General features: G+C 39.0%; 1 protein-coding gene across 4 annotated transcripts in view; it reads left to right on the plus strand.

The window, feature by feature from the left end:
• Positions 1 to 833: 833 nt before the first annotated feature.
• ZNF800 (zinc finger protein 800) overlaps positions 834 to 20,046 on the plus strand; it is a 52,019-nt gene continuing 32,806 nt past the window's right edge. The window contains exons 1-6 of one of the 4 annotated variants that reach the window (XM_054280994.1): positions 834 to 922; positions 1,491 to 1,601; positions 4,089 to 4,184; positions 7,409 to 7,552; positions 9,926 to 11,681; positions 13,057 to 14,705. In XM_054280994.1, coding sequence (XP_054136969.1) covers positions 1,541 to 1,601; positions 4,089 to 4,184; positions 7,409 to 7,552; positions 9,926 to 11,681; position 13,057 — 2,058 coding nt within the window. In that variant the 5' untranslated portion in view covers positions 834 to 922; positions 1,491 to 1,540 and the 3' untranslated portion in view covers positions 13,058 to 14,705. Of the gene's footprint in view, positions 923 to 1,490; positions 1,602 to 4,088; positions 4,185 to 7,408; positions 7,553 to 9,925; positions 11,682 to 13,056; positions 14,706 to 20,046 lie in introns of those variants that run through there. The other 3 variants (XM_054280978.1, XM_054280986.1, XM_054281004.1) reach the window with 3 other exon arrangements.

Genomic DNA, 20,046 nt, shown 5'->3' on the forward strand with positions numbered 1-20,046 from the left:
CAGCCTCCCCCCCTCCAGGTCCCGGCTTCGGCAGGACTCCCAAGCTCAGGGTGAGAGGCCACAAAGGTCTCCAGCATCTCCGGAGGCTCAGCGCTCCGTTCCTCACGTTTAGACATCACTCTAATTTCCCAACTCTGTATTGGCTTGTTGTTTTGGGGGTCTTTTCAGCAAGCTCGGAGCAGTAGCTTCTCATGACATGCTGGTCTTGGGGTTATTTTGCATGTCCCCCCCTCCTACGTTTCGCCTTTTCTCCTCACTGTCTGGGGAGGTCTACGCCCTTCACTCTCTCGGAGAAGAGCTTTCAACCCAGCCCTGGCCAGGGCCTTAACTGATACAAAAGAGAGTTATTAACGACAACGACTTGTAATTATCATAACAAACAAGTAGCATTCCAGCAGCAACTCTGGTCTGACTAGTCTTTGTAACTCTTTTCTCACAAAAAATATTGGCAGATTTTTTGTTTATAACAGTTCATATTTTTTTACACTGTAAAGGCGCAGACCAGGCTGCAAGGGGGCAGAAATGCCAGCTCCAGGGATGTTGGCTGCTCCCACGTGCGTCCCGGCACCGGTGCGCCAAGGATGCACGGGCGGTCAGCGCGGGCCTTTCTCCCCGTCGGGACAAAGACAGCGCGGGTTCCCGCCGGCGGGTCGGTCCCGTGCCCGGCGCTGCGCCTCAGCCCGCCCGGGGCTCCTCCCGCGCCCTGCCACAGCCCCGCGGGCCGGGCCGCCCCCGCCGCCCGGCACCTGTGCGGCCAGGCCGGGGAGCGGCGCCTGCGCACTGCGCGGGCTCTCGCCGCCAGGACCGCAGTCACTTCCTGCCCCCGTGCCCATCCGGCTCCGGGGTCAGCGGCTGCCGCTCTGGCGGGACAGGGGCGAATAAAGTTTAATTCGGGAAGCTAGAAGCCGCCCGTCCTCTCCAGGTAGGGCCGGCCCGCGGCGCCCGCCCGTCGCGCCCGCCCCGTCCCGGCGTCGGCGCCCGCTGTCACCTGCGGCCGCGCGCCCCTCCCGCCCGGCCGCGCGTGGCGGGCGCGCCCCGCTCCGGCTTCGGCAGCGCCGCGGAGCGCCCGGCCCGGCGGCGGGAGCGCGGCTGCCCCGGGTGCCGGGAGCGCGGTTCTCCCCACGGGACCCCAGGGACGCCGTCCCACCGGCGGGGCTGCGGGACGAGGCTGCGAGGTGGGGATGGAGCGCGGCGGGGCCACCATGGAGGGGGCGCGGGGCCGTGCGGCCGGGCCGGGCTGGGCGGGCAGGGCGGCGGCCCGGGGCTCTGCCCGCCGCCGAGGCGCAGGTGGCGGCGGGGCGGGAGCGGGGTCGTGCTCGCCGCCGCCGTTGCAGAACACGTCGTGAGACCTGCCGAAAACAATGGGACTTTCTCCTGCGCCAGGGGTGCCGCTGCTCCGGCCTGCCTGGCCGTAGGAAACGGGTGTGCGGGGATGGCGCGCTCCTGAGCCCCTTGCGCTTCGGCGGTGACCGCTAATTTGCTTATTTTAGCAGAAACGAGCTGCTGGATGTAGAAGGAAAGTAGGTCGTGCACACGGAAAATGCCTCGAAGGGACAAGTGTTGTCAGACTGACCACCATCACCATGGATGCTGTGAACCAGGTATGGTGGTGTGTGATGCTTGGGCTGTTTTGCATGTCTCCTTCACTAAAGGCTTGCAGAAACTGTTGTGAGAATGCGAATGTATATCACGAGTGTCAGCTCTAGGTATAAAAAAATCTCTGAATTTTGTTTGGAAATGTGGGTTTTTTTTGTATCCATGAACTATCACCTTAAAATCATTTCAGGAAGAGACTATTTTAGTTCCTGCACGTGGGATAATCCTCAGGCCACCACATGGGCGTTGTATGATGTGAGCAGAGGAAGTCAAGAGCGTGTGTAAAACAGCTCATCATTTTGTTTCCAAAAAGTGCAGTGTTCTTCACATTCCATGCCTGAGTGATGTGAAAGATGCCATCAGTGGAAACTGTAATGAATATTCTGAAGGTTCAGCCAACCTGTTAGATGCTTTTGAAATTATTCTGCTTATTGTTATAATTGATATTTTTAAAGGCTATTTTGTTTCTTTTTGCCTTGTTGTGGCATTTATTTGGATGCTTTCACTTACATTTTTGAAAGAGAGGTGCAATTGGGATACTTTCACTTCTGTTTTGAGAAGAGAGGCATCGGTTTGAGGAATTAACAGATGAAAATATGAGCACAGTGACTTTGATTATGTCCCTTTAGTGAAATGTAATTGAGTAATTTCAGTTAGTAGAAACATTTCTTTGTGTTGATGATGAAATGGTTTTGTGTTGCTATAATGCTTTAAAAACACAAAAATAGTTTTCTTGCCAGTGATGTGTTAGGTCTTCTTTACCTGTGTTACTCCTGTTGCTGTCAGTGTTGTACATGCATATTAGAGGCTATATACAAACCAAAATGTTTTATTTTGAAGTGTAGGGTTTAGGTTAGTAGAATACAATATGCCATTGTGTTAGAGATCCCCAAATGATTAGCTGAGTCGTCATGGTTGTTATGTGTGTGTATTTATAACAGTATATTATGGGACCAGGATACTTGGTTGGAATGTTCATTCTGTTGTCCTTTTTTACAGTGCTTTGTTTTCTGATGTTCTATTCAGCTAGAATTAATTTATAACCTTTTAGCACAATGTTCCGGTCATAATTTGTTTAGTCTTTTTGCACTTATTATCTCTTGTTTCATACTATGCCTCAACTGGCCTTTATTAAAAATAAATTTCTTAGAGATCTTAGTGCTACATTTAGAAATTAAAACCTTACAATGGGGTTAAAATCAAACCAAATGTTCAAGGTGGGAGCCAGTTTATGAAATGCAAGGTTGGCTGTTTAGTCAATAAGAAATATAAAATGAGACCTAACTAATGATTTTGCAACACATGCTTCAAGAAGTGTTCTTATTCCTGTAAATCTGGGTTCCCTCTGGGCAAGGCTTAATTGCCATATCTATATACAGCAATGGAGTGCCATTAATTTTCATGTGCATAAGTACTGCATATTGGAATTGCTAAAGAATCTGATTAATATATGTTTTAGTTTCAATAGCTTTTGCAAAGAATATTCGTCGGCGATGGAGAGAGACGGGGAGACTGATTTGGTGATCAGAATCCAGTTTTATTGTGGGATACAAACACTTCTGTACTATTTCAGGGAGACAGTAATGTGTACTACAATGATTAGGTTAAAATCACATACACTAACTCATGCATATATCAGCATGTCTGGCTTGCAGAGTTTAATGGGATTTTCTTTTCCTTGTAAACCTGTTTGATTTAATCTTCTTGCAATCTAGGTCTAATTTTCAAAGTTCTGTTTGCTTTTGCCAAGGCACCCTGTTAACAAATCTCTTATGTTAACCAGGTCCAAAGTCCATCATCTGTCTTGTGTCCCCCAACGTTCCAACAAAGATGATATGGAAAGAAACATCAGAAATAAAGTATTCCCTCAGCAGTTTATTTGAGCCTGAAGAGTTTATTGAATGCAGCTTTCCTGGTTAAAAATACTGTGCTAGGTTTTTTTGGTATATGCTATGTAGCTGTGCTTGGGCTTTTTTTCTGATCATTGCTACTTTAAATTTAGCTTCAGTGTTTAGGTGCATACTGGCAACATTGAAGTCCTGTGGTGTGCTGTGAAGTATTTGGTAATGCTGGTAATAAATTAATAATTGATTATAAATTATTACTTGGTAATGCTCTTTTGTACATGTCATTTGGTTTTAACAATGGGAGTCAAGTAGATTGTTCTGGGGAATTCCTTTAATTTAGAGATATTTCTACTGAGTTAATTTGGTTTTATATATTTATGTTTCTATGTTTTGTTGCGTGTAGCTTTGAATACAGACAAAAAAGTGATCAAAATGACAGCAAATTGTCAGAAGGTATTATAGCTGGAAAATTCACTGTTGACTGTTTTTTAATTCAATATAATTGAAAATTTTAGAGTAAGGCTACTTTTACTGTAGTCCTAGATGTTCTTTGTAACTAGTTTACGGTTATGTATGGAAGATTCCTAAATGACAAAAATTACCAGAGTGTTTTCTAATGGCTTATTATCTTTTTATATATTTCAGTGCATCTTTTGGAACCTGGTGATCCTCCGTTATTGCAGCAGCCTCTGCAGACATCAAAATCTGGTATTCAACAAATCATTGAGTGTTTTCGATCAGGTAGGAAACCATGCTGACCCTTAAGAAGTTCATTACCTTGTTAAAAGAGTTATATTTATTCAGTGTATTAAAATAACCAGCGCCTGACTTTATGCATATTTGCAAAATATTTGTAGATTTTGGGAATTAGGTATTCATTTTAATAAGGGTTTTCATAGAAAGTGATGAAGACACAGATCTTGCTGTATAGTTATCCTTCAGAAACCTTAAAAATTAAGTCTGTTCTTCTGCCTTGTGTCATTTCTGCTGCTATTATCAATGAGTTTATCATAAAAACTCCTGAGGTAAAGAAAAAACTAAATCTTGAACATCTTAAATTGCTTCCTAATATTACTTTTAAGGCATTCCTTGATTGATTTTGGGAGTTGCAATACATAGCAACGAACAGCTAAGCATCTGGGGAGGCATGCCAGGGAAGATTGAAACCTTCAATGTTTTCAAGCTGTTTCTACACTTCTGATGTGGCAAACCAAACATTTTACTTTCACAACTTCTTTAGTGCTACTGTCTATGCATTTCTGGATTATTTTCCTGTAGATCTTTTAAGTATGTGAAATGTGTCGTGTATAAAAACACTGCTGCTGTGCAATGAGATGCATGTCCTGTCTGAGTCTTGTAAATGGGCACAGTATTTAAGTTGTCCACTAGCGTTTCAATAACTTAATAAAAAAACAGGATGTGTGATTATTCATTAGTAACCTTTTTTAGTTTGCTTGAGGCCTCAGAGATGCGTGACAGGCTTCTTTTGCTTGAAGCAGATGAATGGAATATCTATTGGTAATAGCACAAACTAGTTGCAGGTACTTTGTCTCTGAGCTACTTCCAGATCGTCCTCACTGGCAGGTGTTAATTGATAGCTTACTTTGATATCATCAGTCAGCTGCATCCTGCATCAGGGAGGTCAGACAGAAGGCAAGAGGACTCAGACAAAGATTTTACTGGCTGGTTTTGAGCAAGCAACATTTCATTATGGAAAGAGAGTATTTGATTCTTGTGGTAAAGGAATAGAAATTCATGACAGAATATTGCACATAGCTGTTTAAGTAATTTTATCAAAAGCTTCTGTCATTCAAAGCATTAAGAATAGAAAGTGAATTTAAATTTTTTTTTCTAAAAAAGAAACTGCTTGCAAAAAGCATAAATTTTGGAATTTCTGATAGAGATATTTATGACTGGTGTGCTCTACTGATTTATTGTGACTTTGATGTTATTCTAGCATCAACATTTACACATATTAACAGAATTTGACAAGGTATTACCTGCATTACCATCACAATATACAATTAAATGTAACTACAAAAGAGAGAAGACTTCAGTAAGTTAAATTTTTTTTTTGCTGTTTCAAGAAGTTTCTGAATGTCTGCAGTTTATTTCAAAAGGACCAATAATTTTTCTTTACTCTCATCTGTGAAAAGTTTCACAGATGTATAAGGATGATGTGAAGCCAGAATGACTACCATGTCATGTAGTATGATCTCCAATGTGTCATAAAACCTTTAATTTCATCCAGTAATTCTTAAATCGAGTAATTTGTATTGGAAAAAACATTTCAGTCCTGAACGGGGACTGAATATAACAGGGAAGAGAATGAGGAACCTGTATGTCCCTTGACTGGGAGAATTTTTTTTTGAGAATGAGGCTTGTGGCTAGGGCATGCATGAACAGCATGGAATTTTCTCTATGTGGAGCATCTTCAGTTTTGTTCAGCTGGATTTTCTTTATATGTGAAATTCAAATGTTGGTGAGATCGCAGTAAACATCTTGCTTTTGGGAGGAACTCTGCACAGTTTTTATTTGTTGCTATATCTAAATATAGTGGTGTATATAGTAGTAAATATAGTTTGGTAGTCTGTTTGTAAAAATGCAGGTCAAGTGAGGGTGAAGTTAGTAACACTCAAAGAGCAGTGAATATAGCTTGGGAAGGCATAGGAGGGGACAGAAACTGTGGTAGCCTCAGATGGTCAAGTTTGGATACCATTTTTAAGGAATTGTTGAAGAAGATACTGTGCTTTGCTAAAACTCAGATTTGGAAAGCTTTGTAGTACTCTTACTGCATCAAGAAATGAGTTTTCTTGGTAAGGCCCATTTGTATTGAAGATCTATTGCCTATTATAAAATTATTAATATTTGAACGATTTTAATTTAGAAAATAGTTCTGCGATGTGTTTGATCTTTGAAAAGAATTCTTAAGAGAAATGTGATGAGATGACAGAACACTTGACCTTGTAGTTCAGCTTGCAGAATGTCTTGCTGCTGCTCTTTCATAGATATTTGATATTATTTATTGATGGTCTAGGTCATTATATTTTTCCTTGTTTGATTAGTTTTGAATAATTAAATTCTAAGAAAAGTCAAGATAAGTAAAATAGCTGAATTTGGTTAGTTAGTGCTTCTTTCTAATTTGGAGCGGGTAAGCATCATTTAGTAATCTGTTGCTAATTTTAGGCCTTACCTTCATAATTTTCATGAGATGAGAAATGAAGGACTAAGTTTGAAGAGTAAAAAACATGGCAGGAGCTGGAATACTTCAACAATGCTAAATCTAACCATCTTTGTATACAATGAGTGATTGTCTGGAAAGCTGGCATATTTTATCACATTATGTTTAATAGAGATCTTTCAGATTAAGTTGTATGTATTTTCCTTTCTTCAGGCTGAAAATATGCCTACATTTCTACTATCTCACCTAAGTGTCATCATCTTGGACTTGGGTTAGATATCTAAGGGTAGTAACATTTCTTGACCTGTTAGTTTTTCTCTTTGGTTTATTCAGTCCTTTAGTTTTTTGCCTTACCAGGTGCCATTTCTATGTGAAATAGCTGTATGTGTCTTGTTTTCTTAGCCTAAAGAAAAAATACTACAGGCTTCTTTAAATGCTCTGGGTGCTTATTATTTCCTATTGGGCGATTGTATTGCAACAACCAAATACTGTAGTAAGAACTCTTTCCTAATGTTAGATGTTAGTTTTTATTGTAAATCATTGCACTTTCCCTGCAAACTGTAATGTGTGTAATCCTTGAGGGATTTTTTTCATCCCAGTCTTGTGTTCATAGTGAAATTTGGAGCATGTATCATAAACTTTCAGTACAAATGAAGTAGCACTAACAAAGATAAAATGCTATTGTAATTATTCGTGGTCTGAAATGTTTCCACTTTCATGGGATGATGTGAATTAAGAAGTGAACAGAAAGTCTTCCATAAGTGTAATATTTCTTTTATTACAGGAACGAAACAACTTAAACATATCTTGTTAAGAGACGTGGACACCATTTTTGAGTGTAAATTGTGCCGGAGTCTCTTCAGAGGATTACCAAATTTAATTACTCACAAAAAGTTTTATTGTCCTCCAAGTCTTCAGATGGATGATAGTAAGTCTTATTAATTTAAATGTTTAATAAAGCTCTGTGAAGTTGAAAAATTTATCTTTCATTACCATTTACAAAAACACCTGAAACAAAATGCAAAAAACCAAGGTGGATCTAAATTTCTGTAGTGTATAATGTATGTAGATCGCTTTTATGTTATTGAAGGAGCTACACTAATGACTTTATATGAATTAACAACCAAGAACCATGCTAATATCATAATTAGATAGCTAGTTTATACATCTAATCTTTTAATTGTCACTCTTAATGCTTTTTATTCCTTCCCCTTTTTCTTTCCCATCTGTCCTTTACTGTGAAAGATACCAAAAGCATGTCAAAGGACTGGGAAGTCCATCTTACAGAAGGCAGTGACTCTAACAGGGTGTTTCAGTTTTAGGCCATCATAGCTCTGATGGATTTTGGCTGCTCCTGTGAAGTGACCTGGGTCAATATCCTTAGTATTCTCCTGTACTGAGAGATTACAGTGCTTGTGTCATGGATGCAGTCTTTTGGTTTTAGTCAGTATGAAACACAGACTAAAAGTTTACCCTTCTATTTAAGGATCTGTGCTTGAATAATGCTGTCTCTTTTCCCCTGCTTCACTTCACCATATGCTGCTTTAACATATCCTATGTGATCATGCCTAGCCTAACAGCTTTGTTGTGGAAAATAAGCTTTATTATTAAAAGAAGTTACTTAAATGATGAGGAAAAAGTTAAGAACTATATTTTTTTATGGAAAAAGAAATATATTATAGTCTCATTCCAGTGATGACTTTTTGTTAATCTGAGTAAAGTTGATTAATTTGGAAATGTGTCAGCATTCAAAAGTGTTTGTAGAGCTAATTATCTTGATCTCTTCACTAGATCAATGTAGGGGCAATGAGGATTTTTCTTTCCTGATTAATGCCTTACTGCCTCAATATTTCAAAGCTTAGGAACAGAGATATACTTTGATTTTTTTTTTCTCACATGGTGTCAGCTGTAAGGAGAAGGTGAAAAAGCTGGTACTGTCCCCTTCCTTAAATGAGCTAACTTGGCCAGTTAGAGAGTCACAGAGCTTCTCTGTGACAAGGGGTGACTTGTAGTTACAAAGCAACGTTAAAAGTGCATGTGACTTTAGATGTAATAGTTTCTAAGCAAAATAAGGTTACTCTGAGGAAAGACTTAATATCCAGCTCCTGGCATTCTAGCTTTCTTTTAACTTTCGTATGTTAATATGAAATAGCATGCAAGTAACAGAAATAAAATAACTTCCAGTGTTCACTATGAGGTGCAAATAAAAGGAATAATATTACACACTCTGAATAAAACTGTATAAATACTTCTGCTTTATATAAAATTGAGTATAGTTATTGGACTAAGTGGGAGTTTTTTCAATAAGTAAAAGATAGTGAGCAAGAGCTGGGAATCAAAGTTCAGCACACCATGGTGAAAAATCCATGCACTCAATATAGTCATGAAGTAGTCTTAAAAAGTACTATAAAATAGGAAAGACTTTTTTTACTTTTGGTGAAAGCTGTATAGATAGGCTCATTTGAAACTGACTGTAAAAGCTGTTAAAAATTCAGTGTTAAAAATGGGTTTGGAGCTACAAAACGCCTATTTTTTGTACTGGCACTTTCCATTTATTGCTGGGTGCGTGGAAGGAATAACTCTGACTGTGGGTTTTTAATTAGCTGTTACCAGGACTCACATCTTTAAAATTATCCACAATAATTTGAGCTGTGTCATCTCAGTGCCTCACCTTTTTGCTGTAGGACCCCAGCTTCCTAGTTGTGCCATTGAGGATGCTCTGAGTGTCACACTGGCAGCTAGAGCGCTGAACTAATTTGGCATTCAAAGGGAGAATTTTACTGAGACCTGTAAAATATGATCTACTTATATCTTCATGCAATGCTCAGGTTACACAGATGTTTCATTCTTTGGTAAGGATTCACAGAGGTTCAGAATTCACAGAGAAGGGCTTATTTCCAGAATTAGGTTCCTTTATTGTGAGTGCCTGTATCCCACAGTAGGAAAATCGGTTTTTAATGATACTTCAGGCTTAGTTGCACACCTGCAGAACAAGCTCAGTCGAATGATGCTATTCTTGCAATTGATACAGTTTTTTAAAGACTAGCTTAATTCCAGTCATACAGATATTTAGTTCAGGTGGCTTTCACATTAGCACACCAGGAGAGTTATTTCCGATGCTGGCTTTTAATAAAAAGGCAACTTGCAATGATTACTCAAAGCCTTTGAGTGTTCAAAGAGTACAAAAGAGGATTTGTGGAAATTTGTAGATTTAATTCACGTAGTGGTTAAAAGCTACTTTGAAATTGAAATAATTGGAAATCACCAAATCATTAAAAAATACCTTTTCCTCTTTTCACAGACCTCCCACATACAAAAGATAAGCAGAGTCAAGCCATAAATGACCTTCTTGAAGCAATCTATCCAAGGGTAGATAAGCAAGAATATATAATTACATTGGAACCTATAGAAACTAATCAAAATGCTGTATTTCAATATGTGTCAAGGACTGATAGCCCAGATGAGAACACAGAAAGCAGCCATACCCCCGATCAAGCTCCAGTACAGATCCAGGAACCCAGCACTGAGCAACCCAAGACCGTTTCAGCTCCAGCCCCAGTCCCAGCTGGGGATACTCTAGAGTTACCTCCTGCTGATCCTGTTACAAACAAGGTGATACCTACTCCTGAAGAACAGCCACCAGCGGTAAATCCTGACTTGGACTCTCTGGATAATTCTGATTATGGCCACCAATTGATTTGTTGCCTCTGTAGGAAGGAATTTCATTCAAGACGCAGTGTACGCCGGCACATTCGAAAAGTACACAAAAAAAAGATGGAAGAACTAAAGAAGTATATAGAAACAAAAAAGAAACCAAACCAATGCTCTGCAAGAGGACGAAATAAGAATGTTCTTGTCGCGTTAGGTAGGAGTTGTCCTGTGTGTTATAAATCATTTGCCACAAAAGCCAATGTAAGGAGGCATTTTGATGAAGTTCATAGAGGATTAAGAAGGGATTCCATTACTCCTGATATAGCTACAAAGCCTGGGCAACCTTTGTTCTTGGATACAGTTTCTGCTAAAAAATCTCTTAAGACCAGAAAACAAAAGTCGTCTTCAAAGGCTGAATACAATTTAAGTGCATGCAAATGCCTTCTGTGCAAGAGGAAATATAGTTCACAGATAATGCTGAAAAGGCATATGCAAATTGTTCACAAGATAACTCTTTCTGGAAAGAACTTTAAAAGAGAGAAAGGACCCAACAATGCTACCAATGGCACAGAAATACAAGTTGAACCAGCAGATTCTGTAGAACCTTCACCCCCTTCCATTATGCTTTCTCCACAGAATGAATTAAAGGGAACAAATCATTCAAATGAGAAAAAGAACACACCGTCAGCACAGAAAAATAAGATTAAACAGGACCCTGAAAACCTTAAATCAACCTCTAAATCTACCACTAAATCAACCTGCAAATCAACCACTAAATCAACCCCTAAATCAACCAATGCATCTGCTGCAGGTGGCCAGCAAAAGGCCAGGAAGCCAAAACTTTCAGCTGGCTTTGACTTCAAGCAGCTTTACTGTAAACTCTGTAAGCGCCAATTTACGTCTAAACAGAATTTAACAAAGCACATTGAATTACACACAGATGGAAATAATATTTATGTTAAATACTACAGGTGTCCACTGTGCTCCTACGAAACGCGTCGCAAGCGCGACGTGATCCGACACATAACCGTGGTTCACAAAAAGTCACCACGCTACCTTGGGAAAATAACAGCTAGTTTAGAAATAAGAGCAATAAAGAAGCCAATTGATCTTGTTCTAAATAAGGTGACAAAAAGAGGCTCGCAGAAGGATGAAACAAAACAGATCGGTTCAAAACAGGATGTCACCTCTAATTCTCCCAATAAAAAGTATGAAGGAGCTGATGGTGGCATTGAAGTAAAAGTAACAAAAAACTTTTCTCTGCACCGATGTAATAAATGTGGGAAAGCATTTGCCAGAAAAGCTTTTCTAGAACATCATAAGAAAACCCACAAAGCAAATGTATCTCATTCACCTGAAGAAAGTAAAACCAAAGGCAGAAGTACAAGATCTAAAGCTGTTGTCTGGTGAGGAAAAAGAAAAAGTGTTTTGTCTTTTTAACAAAAAAAAAAACAAACCAACAATACCACTGCATTTCTTTTGCTGTTGTTGATTTATTGCTGAAAACATATTTTCCCATATATTTTATGGTTTAGTGGTTAAAATGCAAAAGTAGATGACAAATTTGTTTCTTTTTTAGCATTTTGGAAAAGAGTTAAAATTAAATTTGTCATTGTAGAAAGATGGAATGTAGATTAAAGTGTACTAAGTCAACTCTTTAAACTGTCTTAAGGCATCTGCTGTAATAAAGCTAATATAAGTACATTTTTAAAATAGTATTTTTTCAAAGTTAACCGTAATTTTGTATGGTTTGAATAACTTAACTCATTTAATTAACTTTGCTGCGACCACTTCAAGAAGTACTAAAAGTACTAAAGTAAAAGCTGATAACAAAAAATTTCTATGAACTTACTGGAATTAGTATTTGTTAATTTAAATTTTTATTTTCATGTGTATTGCCCACACATTGTTAACAAAAGTGCATAGAGCAGGTTTTTAAATGTAATTTGGTTGTTTAGTTGCTTTGATTTAAAATCTTTATGGGTTAGGTGTCTGCAAAGACCTTTGAAGTCACCAAATTCAGAATTCCATTCTTTTAATGCTTATTTATATAAGCCCAGGTTTGGAGACTTCTGGTCATTTAGTTTTTTAAGTTGTTCAAATCTTATCAAAGTTTTTGCTTTAACCATTGGTATGTACTGAAGTCTTGTCTAGAATTTTTAAACTTTTGCTTATGTGGTGCTCTCGGAATTTTTTACACTTGGAGGGGTTGTATTTGTAGCTACTCAGTTTTCCATAGGCCTTGCCATGGCCTATTTTTAGAGGACCTTTTAAAAAAGAAAATATTTGTGTGCAGTCACTTTGTGTTTCAAACTGACCAACTGATGGCTGAGGGTTGGGGATTGTACAAAACTATGATGAAGAGAGACTGTAGTGATAATTTTAGGAGTTTTTAACATCCTTATGCAGAATCATTCTAGCATATTTGGCAAAAAAAAAAGCAAAGTATATGTGCCTTGTTCTATGTTTCAGCTCTGAAACGCTATTTTCTGGGAGGTGATTTGATTTGAGTTCAGCTTTCACAGTGAATAACCACCTAGTTATATTAAATTATGATGTGGTGCTTTCCTGACTTTCTAATAAATCCTGACCAAATTAGGCAGAACTTCAAAAATGAACTGAATTGAACCCTGAATTATGCTGAATTCTAGAGGGGGGAGTGACTTATGCATTTTGAATAAGAATTGAAAATTTAACCTTGTAAATTATTTATGTTGTGTAGTTTAAAAGAGGATTATATGGGTGAACTCAAAGTATTAATTTATTCCCATTTCTCTTCAGATAGGTTCAAGTGATGTTCGGAAAGTTTGAAGTTCATTTGAATGAAAAGGACTTTAGTTTGATGGTGGAACTGCTAATTCTTGATAATGGTACTATAAGGAGGAAATACTTTCATAAGCTGTTTGTTTTTCTTACAATATTAAGAATCATTCTGACTGCTTGTGGGACAGTACCACTTCCCAAAGCACTGAAGTAGTTGAAGTGAAATGCACGTGGTTCTAAATTAGCAGTTATCTCTATGTAGTTGTAGTTTGACCCAGTATAGAACAAACTTCTGAAATTGAAAAAGAGTACACCAGAGACAAGTTAATGAGCAGCAGCTTTGGAAGAAGGTGGATTTTCCTCATTTAGGAAATCTTCAGAAAATTCATCATGCATACTGGCCCTCCCTGGCAGTGCTAATTGATGGACAGATCAAACTTTGATGTGATATCCTACTTTGGTAAACGTTGTATTATACACTGTTTTAAATTTATTACAAATGAATGTATAAGAGCAAACAATGTAGTGTTTATTGGCCGAATTCTTATTGTTAGTATTTGCCATGAATTCAGTTTGTTCATGCTGACTAATTTCCCAGTTCAAGGACATTCTGAATTTCACTGTGCTAAGTTGCTTCGAGGACCTCCATTTTGTTTCCATATGTGGTTCACAGGAAAACTTTGTAAACATCTAGAAAGTTTACAAGAATATCCACATTCCTCTATTCTTTAATTTAAAAAAAAAATTATACACAAGCACTTTAATGATAGTTGCAGTTTATTTTTTCAGTTTATTTTTGAAAGATCAACACACTAATGTTAATATGAAGGTAGTGAATATTTGCTGATGTATTATAGACAATCTGTGCACAACCACTTATAATGTTAGCTTATTTCATTAAATATTAATAAAAAGGGAGGGTAGTTTGGGAGATACTCAAAATATATTTTCTCTCAAAATCATAAATGACCACTATGGGTAACACTTGACTTTGTGTAATTGGAAAATGTTTAGATACCCTTTTTTTAACCTTTTAATCAAGGTAGTAGTAAAACAGTTGCATGCCTACCATTATGAAGTTCTTGGCAGGTTTCATGCAATCATGGGTTTTGTTTCGGGTTTTTTGTTTGTTTTTGTTTATTTTTTATTTTTTACCTTTTAGAAAATATTTTGTTTAGTGATTTGTGTCAAATTGCTACAATTTGAAAGGTATTGTACATCAGATGAAATACCATGTTTTTTATATCGGTTCACTCCCTTACTTAGGGAGGTGCCTCGTGTTCATGTATACTTTTTTGTATAAAATATATCTAAATGTTGATCACAAGATCAGGAGTAAAAATACTTTTATGGATAGAGAACTATTTGGCCCTTTTAGTGCATTGCACTAAAAATACTGTGAATGGGAACTAAGATTGTAGCTTTGCTCAAAATGTTCTATATTGAATGTACATGCTTTTGTTTGGATAAATGTGTACTGTATTTGATGGAAAATAAAGCAGACTGGAAATTATTTTTAAGTGGGCATAAACAAAAAGATGTTGTGTTTGTAAACTTGGGATATCTGTCACTCCGCAGTTGGAAATGACATTGTTTGCATTTTGTAAAGGTTTATTTGTTGATCATTGAAGCTAGTTCTTTGTAGTATTCTGTTGTAATAAATGTTTTTTTTTTTTAATTAAAAATTTGGCATTTGTGGAGTGAACACTTCACACTGGTGGTCTACCCTTGCTGTATTTTTGGCAAGCACTGCTCATGTTGGCCTTTGGTTCCTTGTAAAGGAATCTCTTCCTTAACTAAGGAACTCTTGTTGTGACCCTTTTAGAAAAAATTCTGAAGAAGACAGGCTGTGATAATACTGGCATTTTTTGTTTTGATGTTTTCCTGCCGTTTCAGTCTAAGGCAACTTGGATGTACTTGCTCTGTGTTCTCAGCACAAGCCTTTCCAGTGCTAGCTGATTCAGCTCTCTTGGCTGAGCTGGATTTGCTCTTGCACATTACTTATATGTTTTGAGCCTGACAGTCATCTCCTTTATTAAGGGCAAAACAGTCTGCTTTGATGATCTTCCACAGCTGTTGATGTTATCTGAAAGAGCTGAGTGGGCTCAGTGGCAGAGCAGAGACCAAAAAGTGCAGTCCAAGGTTTGCAGCAGACCTTAAGTGTACACGTGCTTACATTTTTTCACTCTGTTGCTCAGATGTTTTCTTCTCCAGGATGTTGTGGTTTTATAGTTCTCAGCTTGTGACTTTCTGCAGCAAACAAAGGGATTTTTTGAGTTACTGTCTTGTGGCCAGGCAGGTGGGGTGGATCTTAAACTGAAATGGATGTGTAAATTGTAATCAGCTTTCTTCACAACATACATCTAAGTTTCAACTGCTGCTCTCTGAAGAAACAACTACCTAAGAATGAACAAGCCGAAAATGGACACATCATCCTTTAAGTGTGTAAAGCTGCATTTTCTATCAAAAATACATTCACGATACTGACAGATAAGGAGATCAGTAATTTGTCTCAGGTATAGAAGTGGTAATGTCTTTCCAAATTCAGTGAGACATTTCTCTGCATGGTGTTAAACTGGTAGTGCATTAGGTGGTAGCTGGGTTGACCAGGCTTAGGATTGGGTGTCTGTGCTGTTTCAGAGTACTTGTTCCCATTAGTATAAGTGAGGAAAACAAGGTGCGTGACTTTGTTAACCTGCTCAGAACTGAACAGATTGTGACTCTGGTCCCTTTTATTAAATCTCTGTACATAAATATTGCCATTTGCTTCCTCAAGGATCACTTGCATATGTGAACAAATTTAGCATTGTGAAAATGGTGTTTGACACTGAAAAGACCGAAAGGACTGTTTTCTTAAGTGTCAGTAATGTCCTGAAGCTCGGGCTGGAATCTGTTCAGTTTGTGCAGGTCATTGTTTTTGCAGTACAATAACGTGCAAACAGCTCATAAATTGCACTTCATCTGGCATTTGCTATTCTGAGTTACAGTTTAATTATCATTATTTCATGATATTAACTGCAGAATTTGCTTTTCTGCTATTCAAGGTGATACTGGAGATACTCCACTTAGAAGAGTTATTTTCAGCAAGCTGTCTTTCAGTTTACAGTTACCTTATCTGGGTGCAGTGGTAGGATGTTTGCTTTCATTGTTTTCTCTGTGTAAATGTTAAGGCAAGTAACTGATCACAGCAATGCAGAGTCAGGTACTCAGTTATGTTTTGACTGTGACTTTCAGAAAGAAATTTCATCTTGGAGAAACATACTGAGAAGTGTGGAGGATGCCTTTGAAACTGAGTGCCTGCACAGCTGTGGACTGACCCACAGTGATTGGAAATGGCCAGCAAACTGTTAGCATTCTTGGCTTCAAAACAAGACTGGTAACTTCTGCATCTTGAAAAGCAGAAAAAAATGTTTTTGTATCTTAGAGCTAATTTTCTCATCTTAGTAGATTGTTTGCCTACACCAGTATAATGCAGGGCAATATAATCCAAAAGTAGTAGAATTCCTAATATATTTTTAAACATTTCTGAGGGATAAGGCTTAATGTGTGAGTTAGGTTCTATTAAAGTAGGAAATAATAAACTATGTCACTTTGATAGGTACATTAGCAGAGCTACAAGACAATTATCTTACTCTTTCATAAAAAGTCTCTTCCCTTGTGGAAGGTGCTTGCTGTCATTTTTATGTTTCCATTACTCACCTGTGTAGTTCCCAGTTCAGTTTTCATTTTACTGTTTGGCTGTGGTTGAATTTTCCTGAATTATCTATGTGCTTATCATGTCAGCTTATTTAAACTCCTAATTTTTGAAGCAGAATTTTTGTTTATTTTTTGAAAGCTGCTTTAAAAATGCTTGTCATTTGAGTGTTGGGTCAGTGTTTTTGGTTTTTTTTTCCTGAAGGATGAGGTGATCCAAACACCACTGATTTGGGTGTTCAGATTTTGGTTATGGAGTCTTCTGGAAGGGGATTTTGAAAAAGACAAGAAGAGATCCAGGCAGGAACAATGTGGATCCTCTTATATTTATGCCTTTAAAAATAGATTAGAGAAAAAACTGCCAGAAGTAATATTTCTCTCCTGGGACTAGGCACCTGATAAATGGCTTGAGAACTTCAGGCCCTATCCAGCTCTATTTTCTCACTATTTCTGTGTTCCTGAATTAGAAGTGAAGTGTTTATTTTTCTCTTGCATTGTGGGTGTTTTTGTTTCATTATTTTTCTTTTGCAGTTTGGTGCTCTTGGATTGTTTTCTCCTTAGTTATTAAACTGTTGTTTGGAGAGGCTGAAGATAACGTGTAATTAAATTCAAATCATTACCAAATCATGGTTTCTCTGCTCCAAAGGGACTTGCTGCCTTTGGAGCTACACTTTCTAACTTTGGAGCAAAAAATAATGAATCAATAAATAAAATTGATAAGAGTAACAAGGTAACTAAGGCAAAACTCATTGAAAGCACTTGAGGCTGGTGCTTTTGTTTTGAACTGCCTTATACTGGGTTTGTGTGAGAGGAACAGGGTAGTTGCTGCAGCATTCACTGCCTTGAAAACCAATTTTGGTATGACGAGTGAAAGGCTTTGGTCCAGTGCTTTGTGTGTGGACAGGAGAGGCAGTAGGGCTCTAGTTATCATTAGGCTGTGGCTGCACTGCCATAATGCACATCCTGTTCCCTGGACCAGGGAGACTCTGGAAGAGGAGACAGAATACCCTGAGCATGGAAGAAATCTCATTTTTGGAGTGGTGGATGTAAGCAGAGGAACAGAAAGAAAATCTTTCTTGGGAGCAGCTCAGGGTTGGTAAGGAATAAGGTTTTTCAGGTTTACACTGGCTTTTGAGGAAAGGAGCCTGAATATCTGTGGGGAGTTAGTGCCAAGGGAACCTAACAATGCCTGGAGCACACCTCGGTTCTTTTCTGGAACGGAAAGCGTGAGGTGGGCAGTCACCCTGCGCCGCCTGAGCTGCTCTGACTTTGGAAAACTGGAACGCAAATCGGTGATTTCAGCTTGTGTGGTAGCAGTTCTCAGAAAAGGCCTCAGGGTGTTCCTTTCCTGCCCGCCCGCCGGGGCTCGGTGTGCGGAGCGGAGCTGCCGCCAGGTGGCAGCAGGGAGCGGCGAGCGGGCCGGGCCGGGCCGGGCATGGCGAACCCGGGGGCAGTGGCGGCCCTGTGAGCACGGCCTCGGTCCGCGGGCACTGCCTCGGACAGCGAGCACAGCCTCAGCCTGCGGGCACGGCCTCCGACAGCGAGCACAGCCTCGGTCTGCGAGCTGCCTGTGCACATAGCCAACACAGGTCACTGTGCAAAGGTTGGCCTTGGGCCTGTGACACAGGAATGAGGCATTAAGATGATACCTGCAAGCAGTTCGTGGGTTGTGACATTTGAAATTCTTGAATGATGTTTGTAAGGATGAAGACTTCGGGTTTGCTTGATTGCACTTGCTCTTTGTCCCCAAGGCTCTGGAATAGCTGGGGACAATGCATTGTAGAGGGGTTAGGTGTCTGCTACTATCGGGATCTCTAGCTTGTCAGAGTGGCACCGAGAAAAGTTCAAAAGTCTCTTTTCCCAGTCCGGCGCTCGAAGAAGGTGTCAGAGCTCTTCATTTCTCGGTCTCAGTCTTGTTTATTGTATCTTATCTATAAAATTCTTTCTCCTGTCCTGCCGAGCTCCATCCAGCAGGACATTTCTAGGCACTCTGCCTGCCCCTGGGGCGGTGTTATGTCTTTATACTAAAAACTACTGTACAATGTTTACAATTACTTTCCAATACCTATCACCTATGTTAGACAGTGAGCTTCTACTCTAAACCAATCTAAAAGTGCCAACATCACAGCAGAAGATGGAGGCTAGGAAGAAGAAGGAGAAAGGCTGGATATGCCCAGATTCCTCCATCTTGCCCCCTGAAGCCCCATTCTAAAAACCCCAAAATCTACTTTTTCACTCTGTGATAAATTCAATGTCATTCTACTTAAACTGTCATGGCTTGTAATCCTTCATGTAAAGGTTGGTGATTGTTTTTTCCAAGGGCTAAATCAAAGGCACAGGGGTCTTGGTCTCTGTGCCAAGGTCTCTGAGCCCCCTGACAGGGTCTCGAGTCCTCCAGGGCAGCCAGAGGAATTTCCTGGGTTCTACAATCTACCAAGGTGCTCTCTCATAATTAGCTGCACAGCCTGTGCAGCTAAATAGCACTTAAGCTCCTTTTTTGTTATTTAGTCCCTTGCTGAGTATCAAGAGATGATTTGTACTTTTCTAATGTCTTTCACCTCCTCTAAGCTTCATTTAACTTACCTTTATATTTAAAAAGCGAAATGCTGAACACAAGATTACCTCCACCTTTTAAATGCAGAAACTTTATCTTGGGGATGGTGGAAGACATCTTGTAAATAGAAATTTCTGCACTGTTATGTTATTTAGCATTTATTAACATGTTGTTTTCAGACCTCAAATCCTGTTCTATTCCCAGACTTATCATTTGGAAAGGAGAAACATCGGTCATGTCTACAGATAGAAACCATCCCTTTTATACTTTTGGTATAGATAACCACCTAATTTCAAGTTAACACAGCTTCTGCCAAAAGAAAGAGAATAATATTAATTGAAAAGCAGTTAGTATGTTTTCCAAATGAGCATTTGTGTGGTTTTGGTGTGTTATTTTGTCTTGGGGTGGTTGTTATTGTTGTTACTGTTGCTTGTTTGTTTTTTCTTCTTCAAAATGGAAAATATCTCAGTGTCTCATATTCTGAGCAGTAACTGCAGGGAATACAATACTGTGTTGGGAGCTGTAATGAGGCATATACAGGTCAGTATACAGTATAGTGACTGTTCTCTGTTTTGTATGATGGCTTAAACCAGTTGTGCCACATCAGAGCCCCTCTTTTTCACAGCTTCTAATTCTGCCTGTAAAGAAATGTGTGTGTATACTAATTAAAATATCTGCAGTGAGTTTGATTATTCTGGTCATAGACAGTCAAATCAGACCTCTTCAGGACACACATGATTTAATGTGTAGGTGCCAATCTG

This window comes from Melozone crissalis, unplaced genomic scaffold, assembly GCF_028551555.1.
Source record: "Melozone crissalis strain CALT ecotype California unplaced genomic scaffold, PUWL_Pcris_2 ptg000004l_1, whole genome shotgun sequence".
In the NCBI taxonomy this organism is placed as follows: Eukaryota; Metazoa; Chordata; class Aves; order Passeriformes; family Passerellidae; genus Melozone; species Melozone crissalis.